General features: G+C 32.4%; 2 protein-coding genes across 2 annotated transcripts; one reads left to right on the plus strand and one right to left on the minus strand.

Moving 5' to 3' along the window:
• Positions 1–2,018: 2,018 nt before the first annotated feature.
• On the plus strand, positions 2,019–14,972 carry LOC124933604 (phospholipid-transporting ATPase 3-like). The gene is made up of 27 exons (XM_047474034.1): positions 2,019–2,333; positions 3,459–3,524; positions 4,092–4,153; positions 4,646–4,727; positions 4,839–4,949; positions 5,689–5,766; positions 5,908–6,004; positions 6,189–6,295; positions 6,504–6,569; positions 6,884–7,005; positions 7,099–7,186; positions 7,259–7,336; positions 7,430–7,546; positions 7,781–7,930; positions 8,351–8,452; positions 9,764–9,906; positions 10,616–10,717; positions 10,803–10,866; positions 10,963–11,175; positions 11,616–11,781; positions 11,868–11,947; positions 12,044–12,283; positions 12,468–12,689; positions 12,768–12,935; positions 13,199–13,552; positions 13,650–13,753; positions 14,440–14,972. Exons 1-27 carry the CDS (start codon positions 2,127–2,129, stop codon positions 14,729–14,731), a joined length of 3,681 nt encoding a protein of 1,226 aa, XP_047329990.1. The 5' UTR covers positions 2,019–2,126; the 3' UTR covers positions 14,732–14,972.
• A 1,615-nt stretch (positions 14,973–16,587) lies between these two features.
• On the minus strand, positions 16,588–18,876 carry LOC124936420. The gene is made up of 4 exons (XM_047476919.1): positions 18,681–18,876; positions 18,425–18,578; positions 16,924–17,151; positions 16,588–16,851 (listed from the first exon to the last, which is right to left on the minus strand). Exons 1-4 carry the CDS (start codon positions 18,809–18,811, stop codon positions 16,723–16,725), a joined length of 642 nt encoding a protein of 213 aa, XP_047332875.1. The 5' UTR covers positions 18,812–18,876; the 3' UTR covers positions 16,588–16,722.
• Between the last annotated feature and the right edge of the window lie 760 nt (positions 18,877–19,636).

Below are 19,636 nucleotides of genomic sequence, written 5' to 3' on the forward strand. Positions count from 1 at the left end.
GAAATTATTTGAAAAATAAATATAAAATATATCTTAATTAAAAAATTTTCAATTTTTTTCTTATATTACACATTTTTTTAGTGATGAGGCTCGTGAGAAGCTCGTGAGAAGCTCAACTTGGACTTGGATTTGTTCAAACTCGAGTCGAGTTCGAGTAACTCAATTTTGTAATCGACCCCGATCTTTATATTTTAGTTCGAGTAACTCGTTTTATAAATATTTATATTTATAATATATATAAAATAAAAACCCTAAGCAACTTTCGCAATTCTTCTCCCCAAACTTTGTATTTCCTCTACGTGAGCATCTTCCCTCAAACTCATCATTTTCTCCTTTCTCTTTTTTTCCTTACAATCAAATAAGCAAATCAAAACGTTTTTCATGCCATCCTTCATAACACTCTTTCAATAGTCTGTCTACATGAGATAAAGGATAAATATCATAAGAGAAGAAAGATGATTATACTAACTCTTTTTTTTTGTAGTATCGAGAATGAGACCAATGAGCCCACTACTCTGACTTCAAAATGAGGTCCCGGAAACCTTCTCAAAGATGTGTGGCCAAGCCAAGACTCAAGTAGGAAACCAAGTGGATGCAAAGACTAGATAGAAAGCCAGTGAGGAGGAGCTTGATAACAATTTAAGAACATCATGCGGGTTGAAGGAATGAAGAAAGTGGAATGACTATTTAATTAAGCTGTTGTAGTAAGGCCATTAAAAAAAGGCGTAACCCTAAAAGTGAGAGAAGGGCTACTAGTTAGAGAGAGATGAGTCTTTTCATGCAGCAATGGTGGTGGATGGACAGAAAGTGTAAGTCACGCGCAAGGTGAGAATTGTAGCCAAGATGCCAGTTCGTTGGCTCTCATTCATGGTGGCTGCGAGGGAATTGAACAAATCGGTATTTGGCCACATCTTGGCAAAGAAGAACCGAACCAAACCGACTAATGGCTCAAATTGGGCGGGGGTCTCCAATGGGGAGTCACACACAACACGCAAACGGCTGGAGCGATATGTTCCCTCAGTTTCGATTTACACCGAAAATGCGAAAGGCATAATCAGAGTGGGTATAAACGGAGTTGAACCCAAACTTGTAAGTTCCAAAAAAAAATATCTTTGACAGAGCAAAACAACAAAAACAAAACTCCGATAAGAGTCATCGAACTTTGGACTTGATTCCCAAATCAGGATATAAAATCTTCTATAAGTGTCTTATTGGCCTTCCAAAAAAGCAACATCGTAGAGTCTTCTTTCATATGAGCGTCTTTCTTTGTTGGACTACTCAATCAAAGAATTTCCCCCAAGAGAAGCTAACTCTTCTCCTTGTTTTAGCTTCGCTCGTGATTAGAAATAATAATTAATTCATATGCGCACCGCTTTATGCTCGATCTTTTACATTCTAAGTAAAGAAACAAATCGATCTCGAGTAAAATATGTAATTTTAAAATAAAATTTAATTTTTGAGCTCGAGTATAAATTTTGATAATTGACCGAGTTTGAGTATATATATAATGCAAATCGAGTCTATTTCGAATAGTATGATACTCGGTTCGACTCGACTCGTTTATATCCCTACAGTCGCTCAAACCAACTTTGACAAATTTTGATGCATAAATCTCAAAAACAATATTTAAATAAATAAAAATACGTCCAAAAAATCTTAAATATTATTTTATTTAAAAATTTGATAAATTAATTAAAAAAACAAAAATAATACGTTAAAATAAGATAACAATTTTGGTCTATTTAAAAAAAAGTCTCAAATGACTAAATTATTATTTTTTGATAGTTCAAATCTAAGATGATAAAATTCAAATTTCGAGCATCCAAATGAGCCTTAATAAATATTTATATTCTATTTATTTTGAATTATTGTAGAGTTAAAAATATTTTAATACAATTAAAATAATATTATTTAATAAAAAATAATGCTTTTTAGTAAGGAGATAAAAAAGCAAAAACAAGGCCCAAGTTAAATTCAAAAACAAAAAAAATGAAATGGAATCTAGAAATTGAGAAAGTGGTCAATAGAAGTCTCGAATAGAAGTCTCGTTGCTGGAGTCTTCCCGTCTCTCAAAAACTGAATCTTATGCTCTATCCAGTCCACTAATCGAACGAATCGCAGTTAAGATGAAAGGATGGGAAACGATTACAGGTTCGATATCGAGGTTTGGCGCCGGAGGAAGGGGCGGTAGAAGCGGTGTTGGTAGTGATGGAACTTCAGTCAATCAGTCTTTTCCTCGAACCGCCACTCTCGGTCGTGTTCAACCTCAGGCGCCTGGCCACCGCACTATATACTGCAATGATCAGGAAGCCAACGCTATCGTCAGATTTAAGGTCTCCTTTTTGAACTTCAAGTTATTGTTTACTATTTCCTAAGTTTTATCTATCCAGTAATCTATCTATTAACTTCCAGTCACTTAAAATTATATACGCTCTTACATGGATCCATCCACCTTGTTGGAGGTTGATGAATGAATGTTGTTCTTTCTCTCTCTCCCATAGTCTCCTTGTTTGATTGGCGAGTTCATTCTGAATTGAATACAATATAGTGTAAAAATTGGAGTCAGCAGATCGTTGATTCTATTTAGACCTAGGTCGACTGAACGTCATAGTCTAGATTCCATATTAGGTTACTGAATCACCTTAAAGCTTAAGCTGCTAGGTAGTTGAACTGTGATTACAGTTAGTGCCAGCTTCACTGAAAGTCTAGTCATGAATATTATATATCCTTGATGAAAGTGTAGTTGCCCTACTGGATTCATTTGGTAACTTCTCTTTTTACAACATTTCATTCTTCATTATGTGGAGAAAGATCGATTTTATCTATAATATGTTTTAGCTATATAATTCATTGGCCTCATTTGATAACAGACGTTTCCGTTTCTCAAAATTCAAATTAAAGCTCGCAAATATGGCCACGTAATCTACAATTATTATCGCTAAAATTCAAATTAAAGCAATCAAATACAAGTGTATCCAGCTGGATCACGCCTAATTAACCGCTTTAAATGAGCTCATTATTCATGATTACGCAATAGTTAACTACTCTCATGCCCCGAAATCGTCCAAATTTAAATAGGAAATAATTATCTGCTAGAGCCCCAAAAAAGCGAACTATTGATTATCTCATCTTCTATATTGAAAACATAAATAATGAGGCGTGAGAGTAGCCTCTTTGTGCTCTCAATTTATTTGTTTTTTTTGTCAATAATACCTTTTCCTTTTAAAAAACAAAAATCAGGGTTTCGCATAAACTCTCACATAAATCATTATTAAAGGCAATAGTAAAAGGAAAAATAAACATCAAATGAATCCTTAGATGAACTTCTTATTTAGCATTCATTTTCGAATCGCTTATGTTGATCTGTTGGTATTTCTGTTTTTGTATGCCATTTTCGTTGTTTAGATCGTGTTTAGATTCAAATGATCTAGTTCAATAAATTCTTTATGATATTGTAGGGGAATGCTATATCAACTACGAAGTACAATGTCCTTACATTTTTACCCAAGGGGTTATTTGAACAGGTGATTTTTCTGTCTCTTATACAATCTGACAAATGATATCATGATTCTTGTATGTTTTAGAAGATGAATTTATGTACTATTTTTCTTAATTTTAAAACCATTATACCAATTTGTCTCTCTTCTTTCTCCTGTTTGGATGGATATTTGTTACCTGGCGTGCATCATACATAATGTACGATTTAACGAGGAATATATAAAAATATCTTGTTAAAGTGAATGTAGATCTTTTCCCAAGGAAGCTATGGGAAAACATGATCGAGGTAGCTAATACTGTAGTTAGGTTTTTGTTCCTGAAATGGGAATGATTCATGTCTCAGTAGTCTTGGGATTTATATTCATTTCCATCGTATGTTATTATAGTTTTTATTATCTTTCTATGTACTCAACAACTTAGTTTGATAGAATGAGAAATATTTAATTCGCTTTTTCATGTTCATTTAACAATGTTTCTAAGGCAAAACTGGATTTTAGACGCATTTTACATCTTAGCTGAACCTGGTTTCTTGTTTTTCTTAAATTGGTCAAAAAACATTATTTCTGAATAATGTTTTATTTTTATACCCACAGTTCAGGCGGGTGGCTAACCTATACTTTCTTACAATCTCAGTTTTATCCTTCACACCAGTCAGGTACATTCTAATAAGTAGACCTATCAATGATAGAATATCTCAGTATTATAACATTGTTCTTGGTTCAAAAGAACTGTGTATACAATAGTAAGTACATGAAAATATTGTGTCAAATGTCACTCTATCTTATATTGAATCCACTCCTCAAGTTTCCTTTTCATAGCCTATTATAAAAAAGGACTATTTTTTAAATGTTAAGTTTATATTAATAGAGTTTGTCGCGAAGACGGCTTATAATAATACAAACAATGATGAAAAACTCCATCAAGCCGCAATGAATTTGTAAGAATTATTAGCTAAGCTCCTTCTTAACTTTGACTTTGTTTGTTGAATAAAAAATGTAATACCTCAATGTGTTAATGCAATACATTTGCCCAATATTTTTTTTTACTCTGCTATTTTGCTAATCATGAAGTGGGGATCATCTTATAAACTTGTCAAGAGCTTCAATTTTAAGCACATCTGTTAAGTCAGAAATTTCATGTCATGCAGTCCTGTCTCTCCGATTACCAATATTGTGCCACTCAGTATGGTACTTTTCGCATCCCTTCTTAAAGAGGCTTGGGAAGATTGGGTATGTTAAATTCACTTATATATATGCATATTGTAAGATCACAGTCTTAATTTTTGCAGAATTTAAGTAATATGGCTAAAATGAACTTCTATTTTGTTGTTTTCTTTTCAGAAACGATTCCAGAATGATAAGTCAATAAATAATACTTTTGTAGAGGTGTTAGTTGGCCAAAAGTGGCAGAACACGGCCTGGAAGGATCTACAGGTTGGAGACATTGTTAGGGTAAGTATATTGTATTTCTCTTTTTGCTTTCGTATTTTAGAATCGTTATTAATGTCCAGAGTGGGTATGTATTGTAAGATACAACTTGCTTGGTATCTTCATTAATATAAACTTAACTAAAAAAACTAATGTCCACCGTAGTATTACATGGTACAATCTCAAATAAAATTACAAAATAGTAGTGAATAAAGTTTAGTTAGAGTTCAAGCAATCTTATCTTATTTTGAACTTTGTGGCTTCTAGGGTTCAATTTTCATATTCTCATCCCTTTAAAAAACCATAACATTTCAGTCTCCTATATAGTCAGATGGATTTTGTTTCTTGGTCAGGCTAATTACATCGTCATACTTCAGATTACACAAAGAATACACATTTAACCACAATGTAAGAAGACAGTACAATTTATTTTCAATTTAAAGCTCCCCCAAAGGAAAAGACATATTAGTCAAACCTAAGAGTTTCTAGGATACAAAGCCTCAGTTTAGATTCCAGGTTTAAGTATAGGTATTTCTACACTTACCTTTTTTTTTTTAAAGTCAACTTTTCATTAGAAAGGAAACACAAGAAGCATTCAAAGAGTTACAGATTGAAGGGAGAAGATAAACAAAAACAAAAAGAACAGAATGGGGCACATGCGCAAATTTCTCTAGTTGTGTTATGAATAAGATTATATTGAGTAAGTTTTGAAATTTGTGTTATTGATATTCACTACATCTGTTTTTTTTTTCTTTGGCTGCAGACAAAGCAGGATGAGTACTTTCCTGCTGACCTACTTTTCCTTGCCAGTACAAATGCTGATGGTGTTTGCTACATAGAGGTTTCCATACAGTTCTTTGATCACTCATACTGAGAATTTCCTCTTATTTGTCTTTTCTAAAGAAGCTGACTGTATTAGACAGGTAATATTTCATGTGATTGAATTCTAATTCCAGTGTCTGCACATTGCTTCATTTTACAGACTGCAAACTTGGATGGTGAAACAAATTTAAAAATTAGAAAAGCTTTAGAAAAGACATGGGATTTTGTGACTCCTGAGAAAGCTTCTGAATTCAAAGGTTTGCCTCAGTTTATTTTATAAATCATCACTTCGAGCTTAGTGTGTTATATTGTTGTTTTCTATTTGAACCACTGCATTGACAATTACAAGTTGTCACAGTCCTCCTTTCCTTGTGCACTATAACTTTCACAACTTAATGATGCTTGTGTTCTGTTGTTTGTTTATGTTTGCATCAATTTCAGGTGAAATACAGTGTGAACAACCAAACAATTCATTGTACACTTTTACTGGAAATCTGATACTTCAGAAGCAAACATTACCGCTATCACCAAACCAGATTCTCCTACGAGTATGTCTGGGGATGTTTATCTCATGTACCTTTTAATTCTAGATTTTCACACGGAAAACCTTTGTATTGTCTTTTATGCATGAGATAAACATATATTTTTTTTTCTTGTGAAATAGTAGTAGATCATATATATCTTGATACTATTGTTTGTTCGTTCACCCTCCAATAGAAAAGTGATTATGTGCATCCTTTCGTTCTACTGTTTCAGGGATGCAGCCTCAGGAATACCGGGTACATTGTTGGTGCTGTTGTTTTCACAGGGCATGAAACCAAGGTGTTCTTATATAAAAAGGATGCTTGCATTTCCATAGTCCTTTTCCCTAAATCTTCAGGCTGTTGACATGGAATCCTTGTTGTGGAAATGTTTTAAGGTTTAAAAAGAAAAAAATTAGTGGCCAGCCGCTTTTCTCTTTCTTACTAATAATGTCTAGAAGGCCATGTTTAACTCAGTAGTTCATAGATATCTCTTTTTTATCATGTTGAATTGGCAAAAACAAACTAGTTTTTTATCTGAATTCTTTTTCCCCGAACTGGTTCATTGGCCTTTATTTTATTAATAGTTGCTTGTGTTTGTTTAACATATTGTAGGTTATGATGAATTCCATGAATGCTCCTTCCAAAAGGAGTACACTGGAAAGGAAACTTGACAAACTCATACTCACTCTTTTCTGTGTTCTGTTTACCATGTGTCTCATTGGAGCCATAGGAAGGTATAAGATGTGTTCCCTATGGCATCTGTAGCTTTGACTTCTCTGTTTGTCTTCTGTTTGATGATATTCAGTATGTTTGACAACCTCATGTAGTGGCGTTTTCCTTAACAAGAAGTATTACTTCCTTGGACTTTCGGAGTCTGTTATAGAGCCAGAATTCGATCCTAACAACAAATTTGTGGTAATATATATTCTTGCTGCGGTTAGATTATTACTTAAATTGGTTTGTTATATTGTTTGTTATCTGTGACAGGTTGCTCTTCTCAATATTCTCACGCTTATCACTCTATATTCACCCATTATACCAATTTCTCTCTATGTCTCAGTTGAGGTCAGTATTGTTCCACTTTATTGTTTTTACCAGAGTTATGAAAGGCTTTGTAATTGATGATGGTTCACTTTTTTTTTTCTTTCTCATTTGCAGGGGATCAAATTTGTTCAGTCCACTAAATACATTAATAATGATTTGCATATGTATCACGCTGAGTCAAACACTCTTGCTTCGGCACGGACATCCAACTTGAATGAGGAACTTGGGCAGGTAAAGTAGTTATTCATATCAGACATTAAAAGATTCTATGCTAGAATATTGTATTTTCAGCCAATATTTTTCTTTATGATTCTCATTGTATCATCTGGGACCCTGTGTTTAATGATTGTATGCATTTATAAGGCCGGCATGATCTTTGTGTGAACTTCAATTTTAATGAAAAAATTTACAACAAAAAATTGTGTTTTCGACCACATGAAGACTTTCATATGCACATATTTTCAGGTGGAATATATCTTTTCTGATAAAACTGGAACCTTAACAAGGAACCTGATGGAGTTCTTTAAGTGTTCCATTGCTGGAGAGATATATGGAACTGGCATCACTGAAATTGAGATGGGTGGGGCTGCGAGGACTGGTGTTAATGTTCGGGAGGTATTTTACAGCATTTGCTTCAAATTACTTGATTTATAATTGTTGTTTTTATATGATGCGAGTATTAGGGCATTGAAGGGTCAATTAGACAAGGACACGTGGCGGATAATTAATGCCTATTTAGTTTAGATAATTATGATTAATAGATACTTATATTATTTTTACTAGGAAACTAATTAGTTAAATAAACATTTATCTAATTAGATTCAGTAGGTAGTAAAGATAAATTTAGATTCTTATTTACATTAGACTAACCATTACTATATAAATATTGATTCAGTTTATGTAAATCATGAAAATATTGGTAATCAATTTGATTAAAGGTTTCCTGGCCTTGAATTATTTCTAGGCTTTTTACCCCCCATTACCAGAATTCTATCAAGCACTGTCACGCTTTTAAAGAACAAACTAATTTGGCAGGGCAAATCAACAACTGCAATACGTGAGAAGGGTTTCAACTTTGACGATGTTAGACTTATGCGGGGTGCTTGGAGGAGTGAACCTAATCCTGACATGTGTAAGGTAAAACAGTTTAATTGATCCACTATTAGCTGAAAGTCTGCGGTAGAGTTGCTAGTGTAGGATTTGATCAGCTTGTTCTGTACCTCTGAAAAGAATATTGAAACTTGATTCTCGTTAGAAAACTTATAAATATCTTTTGTTTCTCCAATTAGTTGCACTCATACCTATTTAACAAAGACAAAATATATTGCATTGTAGGTAGTTTATGTTAAAGACAATAATAAGATTAAACAGCTTGATGCCAAGATATACATGTACCAAGTGATCATGAATTAGGACATGCTGCAAAAATGACCTGTTTCAATACAAATACCCTTTCAAAGAAAAAGAAAGGGGAAAGAAAGGAAGAAATAAAGGGAAAGGGGAAAAGCCTCAACATCAGGCATATAACCTTCAAGGTGGAAGATTGTGACGACAAAAAACGATAGATGAAAATAACAAACCAAACACGACTTTATGAAATCCTCAAAAATCTTTGTCTGGGGATTGATTTGGGACTAGAATTAGTCATTCTGTACCTTGTTTTTTCTTGCATTTTGCACATCAAGTAGTACTGAAAAGCCTTTTTTTTCAGATTCTTGGAAGGCATGAATGCTGTTAGTAACAAATCTTAGTTGTTTAAAATGGTTTAAAACAAAAAGGAAGATGAGATAGGGTATTTCACTTTTGAACTTGTCACAAATGAGCATTTTTGGTCCATAAACTGTATTAATAGCAAGATTTCCTAAACTCTTAAAATTAGTAGCAAATTGATCCGCCCCCAACAGTTGCCTTTGCTCTAGTTGTTTTCTCATCAAATTCTAAACATGTTAAGCAACGATAATGTGATATTCTCGATAAACCCTAACCTACAATTATGAACGGTTTGAAGGAGAGTTGAGGTTGATTTCAATCTTTACAGATGGCTTATATGTATATCGGTATTATCATCATACTTCTGATACTTGCTGGAAATCTGACTAGAAAAAAAAAAAACTAGGGGACCGTGACTCCCACTAGGAATGGTTTCATTTGCTCCTAATTAATGGTCCAGTAATTCTTGTTATTAGTACAGTACAGTACATGAACCTATAGCACTTTATGAAAAGTGTAGGGCCATATTTGATCTTTTGTCCTTGTATATTATAGCATCAATCAAGGTTGATATATGGTAAACTGAACAATTCATGTCCCCATCATATATTTCTATGAACTTGAGAATCTAGGACACGTCCTTGGAAAGTGTAGTTATATTTTTGTTTGTACTATATGTGTAGTTTGTAACACTATTTGGTCCTTTGTAAATCTTTGACAATTTCCTTCTTTCTAAAGGAATTCTTCAGATGCCTTGCCATTTGTCACACTGTGCTGCCTGAAGGAGAGGAGTTGCCTGAAAAAATTCGATATCAAGCAGCATCGCCAGATGAGTCTGCTTTGGTTGTTGCGGCAAAGAACTTCGGTTTCTTCTTTTACAGGTATACTACTTGTGAGACCTAGATCTGTACTTGTAATTGTTTTGTTACACTATTATTGCGAATTATGTTGTTTGACAAATCACAATTATGTTGAATTATGGGGTTATTCAAAGTATTTTTATTTTTGTCGAAAAAATGTTGTTTGATGTAAAAAGTGGATTATTGGGTAAAATGACTGAATTAATCTTAGAATTTAATATTTTTTTTTTTTTGAGAAAGGGTCAACTTTTCATTAAATAGAAAATTTAAGTGAACAAAATGACCCAGTTAACTTAGAATTTAGTATTTTAAATGTTACAAAGACTAAAGTAAGGGTATTTTTGTATTTTGGTTGATGATTTGATATAAGAAGTGATGAATGATGAGATATTAGTCTTTTTCTTCTCCTTCTGTTCCTTTGTTTTTGTTTCTCTTCTTACTCCCATCTGTAATTCACTAAACGCATCTTGCGTTTTACTTTCATTGAAAAGTTGACCTTTTTCAAAAAAAAAAGTGATGGATGATGAAATATTAGTTTATTGGATTCAATCTAGAAAATCCACATCAAACATGACCTTGGTTTTCAAGCTTCCCTATATATATATATATATATATATATAAATATAAACAGAAGTTTTCTGAGAGAAAGTCCTTTTTAACCACATATGTTGAGTTCTGCTGCATGTATGAAGTGTCTCATAGATTGTAGGCAATGAATTCTTTTCCTCAGGCGGACTCCTACTCTCGTCTATGTCCGTGAATCACATGTTGAGAGGATGGGAAAAGTTGACGATGTTCCCTATGAAATCCTAAATGTCCTCGAGTTCAACAGGTTCTCATTCCCCTTAAATTATCCTATTATGTCCTGAATATACTTAATCTGTTATTCATTTTATTTCATCTTTCTGTGCATTCAGTACTAGGAAGAGGCAATCGGTTGTATGTCGTTATCCAGATGGCAGGCTTGTGCTGTATTGCAAGGTACTAATTTAACTTAAAAGTTAATACCCATTAAATTTCTTTCATTTATGGAGTTGGTTGCAGAACTAGACTCACTTCTGGATCTGTCCTTTTCAGGGTGCCGATTCAGTAATATATGAAAGATTGGTTAGTGGAAACAATGAAATTAAGAAAACATCAAGAGAGCACTTGGAGCAATTTGGATCTGCTGGATTACGTACTCTGTGCCTGGCATATCGAGATTTGAGTCCCAATGCATATGAAAACTGGAATGAAAAATATATTCAGGCCAAATCGTCTCTCAGGGACCGTGAGAAGAAATTGGATGAGGTAAATATGTTATACTCTTCTGGATTTCTGACTGAATCATATATTTGTAGAAAATTCTCATATATTTTGGACATGTTTTAAGATCATTCTTCATGTCACTGTGAAATTCATGTTAAATATCCTTAATACATTAATTAATGATATATTTTAGATTGTTATTCTGTTGCACAAGATTATAACATGCTGAGAATATTGTGAGATATTTTTACTTGGTTCTTGTTGACGATTTTGTTGAAAGCTGGAAAAGAGACAAATTTATGATAAAAGCTGAAATGTAGGGTAGAATATAGAAACAAAGGTACTCAAGAAGCAACAAAACTCGCATATGAATGATTTGTTGGCAATATCTACATTTCATTTTTCAAAGAAAGCTCTTTGATTGTTTTGTTTTATTATCTTCAGAGAAAAGACAATGGATATGACCATGCTAGTGTATGCAGGTCGCAGAACTCATAGAGAAAGATCTCATCTTAATCGGATGCACAGCTATAGAAGACAAGCTTCAAGAAGGAGTTCCATTATGTATAGAAACTCTTTCTAAGGCAGGAATCAAGATTTGGGTTCTGACTGGAGACAAATTGGAAACAGCAATAAACATAGCTTACGGTGAGTGCTTAAGGTGTCGATTATGAAATTATTGGATCTTCTCTTTAGCTTCTTCTAACAACTCTTTTTCTTTTTTCTTTTGGCAGCTTGTAAACTGATTAACAATGGGATGAAACAGTTCATCATTAACTCAGAAACTGATGATATACTAGAAGTTGAAAGCACAGTAAGAAGATTTAGTTGCAATATAGCTGCATTAAAATGTGTTTATGTTGATGAAATATCAAGACAAGTATTAGTTGACTTTCAATTTCATGGCTAGGGTGATCAAGTGCATATTGCAAAATACATGAAAGACGCAGTAAAACAGCAGCTAACAAAGTCCCACGATGAAGCAATAAACTATCTTCACACAACTCCAAATGGGAAATTAGCGCTTGTGATTGATGGGAAGTGCCTAATGTATGCTTTGGACCCAAGTTTACGTGTAATGCTACTGAACTTGAGCTTGAATTGCGCTTCAGTTGTGTGCTGCAGAGTGTCCCCTTTACAGAAAGCACAGGTTTGGCTCCTTTTTAGGTTTATCCTATATATTCCTTGTAAGATATCTCAATATGAACTCAGTGGTGTATTTTTAAATCTGTTCAAAAAAAAGTTTCTGAATGTCTGATTTATATTTGTTTCAAGTGGAACAGTATTTTTTGGGGAAATGTTCTTTTTGAATTAGCAATTGGTTTTGTATGAAGGTAACAAGCTTAGTCAAGAAAAGTGCACGAAAAATTACCCTTGCAATAGGTGACGGTGCCAATGATGTCAGCATGATTCAAGCTGCTCATGTCGGAGTTGGAATTAGTGGTCAAGAAGGAATGCAAGCAGTAATGGCAAGTGATTTTTCAATTGCTCAATTCCGTTTTCTTACAGATCTATTGCTTGTCCATGGAAGATGGTCATATATTAGACTATGCAAGGTATACATTTCTACCATATCTTTTTAATCGTCATATTTTATGGGAAAAAAAGTTATAGCTTTAAAATAATGATTGCAGGTGGTAACATATTTCTTCTACAAGAACCTCACACTTACACTCATTCAGTTTTGGTTTACCTTCGACACTGGGTATTCTGGTCAAAGATTCTATGATGATTGGTTTCAGTCTTTGTACAACGTTTTTTTCACTTCAGTACCAGTTCTTATCCTCGGACTTTTCGACAAGGTATATTTGATTTTCTCTAGTATCCTTCTTGTTTGATCTAGAGTTATTTGGGTTCTTTTAAAAATTTAAAACTTTATCACACCACCTATCTTTTTAACCATCAAAATACTTAATTCATCAACCAAAACACCCTTACATTTTCAAATATGAAAGGAAATTTTAGTAATTTAACCCCAATAATAAAATTACCAAATAAACTATTTTTTCATCAAACAAGCTTCTAGGAGATGAATTCTGACCAGATTTCTCTAATTTTTCATTAGGATGTGAGTGCATCTCTTTCAAAGAGATATCCTGAACTATACAAGGAAGGAATAAAAAACACATTCTTCAGATGGAGAGTGGTGGGGATCTTGGCCTTGTTTTCTATTTACCACTCCCTAGTGATCTACATATTTGTGTCGGTTTCGAGTTCTCGAGCTGTTGATTCGGCGGGCAAGATGTTTGGCCTATGGGATGTTAGCACTTTGGCATTCAATTGTCTGCTTGTTACTGTCAACTTGCGTCTACTTATGATGTGCAACACGATTACAAAGTGGCATCACATTAGTGTTGGAGGAAGCATTCTCACATGGTACATATTTATCTTTGTGTACTCTGGTGTAGTCGACAATAAGGTAAGTCCCAAAAAAGTCCTTTTTTTCTTCTCCTTCTCTTTGATTGAAGAAGTCCAGACAGATACTCAACATGTTTCTCATTCCCAACTCTATGCAGGGTATCTATTATGTTATTTTTGATCTGATGCGAACCGGTCACTTCTATATCACCCTCCTCCTTGTTCCGATTGCTGCTCTGCTCAGTGACTTCATTTATCTATCGTAAGATCTTGAACTTTGGTTCTCAAGTCAATATTCAAACTTAGCTAGCTATAATTTTTTTAAAGAAAATAGGCTCATACATTGGGAAACATCAAGCCTACATGGAAATTAGTATTTTGTAGTAATCATCGTCTTATTGAAAAATTGCCAAAACTAAAATTGAAAATATTTTTTTTTCTGGGTCATTATCGGATTATATTTTTATCGTGATCCAGGTTTTAGTGTGATTTTGTTGCTTCATTTAGTTTACAAATCATGAGATGATGATCCAAATTATAGTTTAATTTAATATTTCGTTTAGTATATAGAGTTTTTCTCGAGTTTATTTTTTAGACTATTTTGATTTTTGGTAAACATAACAAAGTGTAATCTTTTTGGATCATGATCAACATTTAAAAAATCAATATCAAAACAACCCAATCGATTATGTCTAAATTTTAGTTTCTTGATCATATCAAGTTGTATAAAATTTATATCCCTATCCAGTGATGGGTATAAATAGATTTATGAATCTTTTCCAAATATTTATGTATGAAACAGATCCAGATACATAAACATTAGTTGTTTCAAAATTGATCCATTTTAAGTCAGATTTTCCTTCCAGATGGGATGATGTTTTATAATTTTAGTTTGATTTTATGAAATACCAAAATAACTGCCAAGTTGGAATTCATTCATTCATACAGGGTTCAAAGGTGGTTCTTCCCATTCGAGCACCAAATCATTCAGGAAAAGCATTTAAACGAGCCAGAAAGCACTGCGGCCAGTTTGTTGGATACGGGCACTCATCTTTCACCAGACGAGGCAAGGAGCTTTGCCATTGCACAGCTTCCCCGAGAAGGATCTAAACATACTGGCTTTGCATTCGACTCTCCCGGTTATGAATCATTCTTCGCCAGAGAAGCTGGTGTTCGGGCAGCTCTAAAACCGTGGGATGTTGCCCGAAGAGCCAGCATGAAAGCAAAAAGAAAGAATTGAGAAAAAATAAAATAAAAATGAAAGACTATATATACCTTTGCCATATATTAATTAGTGCTTTTTTTTTTTTTTATGGTTTTCTTCACAGGAATATCCCTTTGCAAATTTCATTTTAGGGAATGGAATTAAATTTAATAGAGTAATACATTTACTTATTATATATATATATAGTAAGTATTGTTTTAAGCTTAGCACTTGTAATTCTTGTAAATCATTTTTTTAGTTCAGTTGACCTTACTTTTATATATTGCCCAAGAAAGTGAGTTGTCTTCATTTTGGATTTTTAATGTATTGATAATATTGTTGACATGTGTAGAGATGGATTTTTTTATTAAGATTTTTTTTTTTTTTTAAGAAAGATTTCAATTTAGGATGTGTCTTTGTTTGAGCTATTTTAGTAAATTGTGTTTTGGTCTTGGGATAGAAATTATAATGTCTTACCGTTAAGGTTGTTTTTTTTTCTGGGATGATATTTGTGTTATATTTCGAATTGAGTTTGAGTGACTCGATTTTATATTTGTAGTCGGTATCTCTTTTTATAAATATTATAAACATTTATATTTATAAATATACAATGACTAACAAAATAAAGAAAAATTTCTGAATAAAATTATTGCATAAATATAAGTTTTATTATTTTTTTTTAATAATTAAAAAAAAATATTGAAGTATATTAAAAAATTTTAAGAAATTAACGGGTATAGTTAAATTTGAACCGTAAGAAAAAAAATTTGTTTGGGAATGAACTCACTCGAGCTTCTATATAAATCCGTCCCTGTAAATATATTATATTATACAAGATTATATTATATAAATACAAAATATATATTTATATATATAATACAAATCCTAAACATCTTTTTATATATAAAAAAAATCATAAACATATTTCTCTATTTTGATTGAGGTCGATACATATAATTTATGTTCGAGTATAAATTTTGATACTCAATCAAATATATAAAATACAAATTAAATCAACTCGACAGGACTCGTTTACACCCAATATGTCCTTCATTGTCCTCCTGATAACTATTTATAATTAACATTCATATTATTTAAATTGGTAAATGTTATTTTATTATTATTATTATTATTTCTTTTTAAGATATGACATGAATAAAAAATAGTTTAAATGTCATCATGTTAATTTAATTATTTATTTTATAGTTATTATTTTCCAAGTGAACATGATGCTAAACTGAGAATTATTATTTACTATTATTTATAAATTTCATTTTTTATTTTGGTTATTGTTTCTTGAATATGAGGTTTATTGAATGCATATTATATATATATATATATATATATATATGATGATTGGGGTATTAATATCATTGATATAGGTCATGGGTATGAGTTGTTAAGTGTATCTGCGGTTTACATACTTAATCCGTTGACACATTTTTTTAATAGTTATTGTTTCTTGAATATGAGGTTTATTGAATGCATATATATATATGATGATTGGGGTATTAAGATGACACATTTTTTTAATAGTTATTGTTTCTTGAATATGAGGTTTATTGAATGCATATATATGATGATTGGGGTATTAAGATCATTGGGGTATTAAGATCATTGATATAGGTTATACGTGTATCTGCGGTTTACATACTTAATCCGTTGACACATTTTTTTTAATGAAATGGCACTAAACCATTTTAAAAAAAATCTAACTATTTGCGAATTGTATTAAAACAAGTGATGCATTAAGCAAGAACAGTATTTAATCAAGTTTTTTTTTAGCCCCAACTTAATTTAAAACGTTTTTATTGACACATTTGATCTCCTGATTAATGAATGATAAAAAAAATTGAAACTAACTAATAAAAGAAAAAAACTCAGGACCTGAGAATTGTTACTTCTTTTTTAAATGCTTACATGGAAATCAAAAGTAATAATACAGAAATATATAACTAAGGTGTAATTACATTTATGAAATGGAAAATACAGTTTTTCTGAAATTTTAACAGATTTCAAGTTTAGGGTTAGAACCTAGAATTGGAAGGAATTCTCACCATGCTGATCCCCGGTTGCGAGTTATTGTTGTTGTTACTTCTTTTCTGTCTGAAATATATAACCGAACCACTAAGAAGCAACAAACCCAGCATAATACTCTGTTCGACGAGTAAACAAACACGATCACAATGAGAAGAAAACAAAACAAGTTTAAAATTCAGAATTTTTACCTCAAAACCAAACACAGACAACTTTTCTTCATTAACAGCAGGTATACAGCTTCTATAGGTAATATAAACCTCAGCAGCACCCGATGATTTAGACACATCGTTAGTTTGGAGTGTCAACCGACCCTTGGAACTATTCTTTTTCTTTGCATTATCAGCATTAACACGAGTTTCTACACATTTTAAAGGTATACGGTAGCCAGTTTCACTGCAACGAAACTTAGGATCATTCTGCAAGGAGAATGTGGATTAATTAATGACTGAAAGAAGAAAAGTATGAAAAATAAAAATGAATATGAAATTGTGTTTAATTCAAGAATCAAACTTCATGACTTTAATTTTTAAAGGAGACGGGAATGCATGTTTCGCAGAGAGCCCTAGCAGGGTTGATCCTAAAGAATTCAACTTCAAATGACTGAAGCATTAGCAATTAGTTGTCTCAGATTGATCTTACATGCATAAACTAACATCTGGTTTAAATTCAAACAAACCCATCATAACCAATAATCTAACGAATCAAATGCAAGGTCACTCAATCAACAACTACAATTGCCTATAGATGTGTGTTTTTCCCAAAAATGAAAGAGGATAACACTAATAGTTCTAACAACAAGAGCACTGAAGCTAGACGCGGTAGATTCCATTCAAAATGTGACCTAACAATGCAGTAACCATGTAACAAAGCTAGGGTCTCACCTATGAGAATCACACAAAACACTTGGAAATTGCATCCTGATTTATATCAAAAACATAAAATCTTCCACATGCAAGATGGAAGAAACGCATATAATTAAGCTATCTTAGTAGAGACAACAATCCCAAGACACTTATCAGAAATCAAGTAGTGAATGGTGAGAGTCTTTCTAACAACTAGTTCGCGAACAAAGTGAAAGTCAATTTCAATATGAAAAATTGGATTGGCAGATAGGAAGACAGCCCCAATGTTGTCACACCATAATATAGAGGCTTGAGGCATGGGTACCCAAAGTTCACCAAGAAGAGATTACAACCAATAGAGTTCGACTGTGACACAAGCTAAAGCTCAAAATTCAGAAACAACAACCTGCTTTTTTGAGTTCCAGGAAATTAAGTTGTCACCAATGAATATACAATATCTAGTTGATGATCATTCATCAAGACATCCGGCCCAATCAGCATCTAAATAGGCAGTGAGAAAGAGAGATAATGATGGGTGATAACCGATTTTCTCTTCTATGTGAAGAGCTTACGGTGTGTGTCACCCCGTTTCGTTTGCAAAGATGTTACAGAGACAACAATCCCAAGAAGACACTTATCCGAAATCAAAGAGTCAAGATAGTCTTTATTTTTCCTATTTACCGAAATCAACTGTTACTAATTTAATTATTGTAATCATAATACCTAGAATGTACTCATTGTCAATAAATATCAGAAAATCTACTATCTTTTCAATTACCATAAACTTGCATCAATCAGTAATCAAAGAAACACTAGTTTATTTATTAAACTGTAAACTGATGAAAACCTTTTCAGAGTATTGGCAAGCAATACAAGGACCAGAAGGTGAGCATTCAAAAGTAACGTTGCTACCAGAAGGTATCTCTCTAAATCTCATCAGACCTCGACGTTGTCCTGTTAATATTCCAGACCTAATTGTTCCATCTCGATCTCCTTCACCTCTGATTCAAATAAAAAGTTCAAAATTAAGAGATATGGACATGAGATCGAAACGCGATCTACAAAATCAAGCATGTAACATAGTTAAGACTGAATTTACTTACGATTCCATCGATACGGAGAAATGAAGAATGGATGCGAAGATCGTGAAGTGTAAAAAGAGAGTAAATCGCCATGGATTTGTATATGCCATTGATTTGACCGGAAGCTCCCTTGTTCTACCGTCCTCTGCCATGGAAGTCACCGGAGCTCCAATTCTAACTCATCGTCTTCCTTGAAATTAATTTTCTTCCATATCTACCCTTCAAGGATTTTTAGTTTTCAATATACACTTTTATCAATTTACAACCTATTGTTTTCATTTTGTTTCAAATTCATCAAATTTGTAAAAATTAAAATTTTATTTGAAATATTTTTGGGTAACTCTAAATACAAACTCGTTTTACGGTGTCGGTGACAATGGGTGAAGAAATAGAGTAAACTTAATAAACTAGTTTTACGGTGTCGGAAAAATCTTTATTAAAAATTCTGAGTGATAATAAAATGTATCATTATCCGTGAGTTTATCAAAAATTCTGAGTGGTAATAAAATGTATCATTATCCGTGGGTTGATAAACAACGCCAAAAATGTTTTAACCAAGTGATAACTGACGATCTACATATTGTTAAAATAATGATAAATTTGTACAAATTAAGGAAAGATACTTATAAAAGGACCTCCAAATGAAATATCAATTTCAAAAACTCTTTATTTAACATAAAAAATAAAATAAAAAAATTACAATTTTATCTCATTTGCTAATAAGAAGAAAATTTTGATTAAACTAAATAAGATACCAAACCAATCAAAATACAATACTAACTCAAATCTGAACAATATAAATAAAAACAAGACACCCTTCAATAATAAATAAGTCATCGAAGAGGATTTTTTAATTTTTCTTTTAAAAAATTTATTTAGATGATTTTAGAGAGATAATTTTTTTTCTAAACAACTTTAGCATTTAAATTATATTTCATTTATTAAAATATTATTCCTAAACTCTTAATATCTATTTT

The sequence above is a fragment of the Impatiens glandulifera genome, chromosome 4, assembly GCF_907164915.1.
Source record: "Impatiens glandulifera chromosome 4, dImpGla2.1, whole genome shotgun sequence".
In the NCBI taxonomy this organism is placed as follows: domain Eukaryota; kingdom Viridiplantae; phylum Streptophyta; class Magnoliopsida; order Ericales; family Balsaminaceae; genus Impatiens; species Impatiens glandulifera.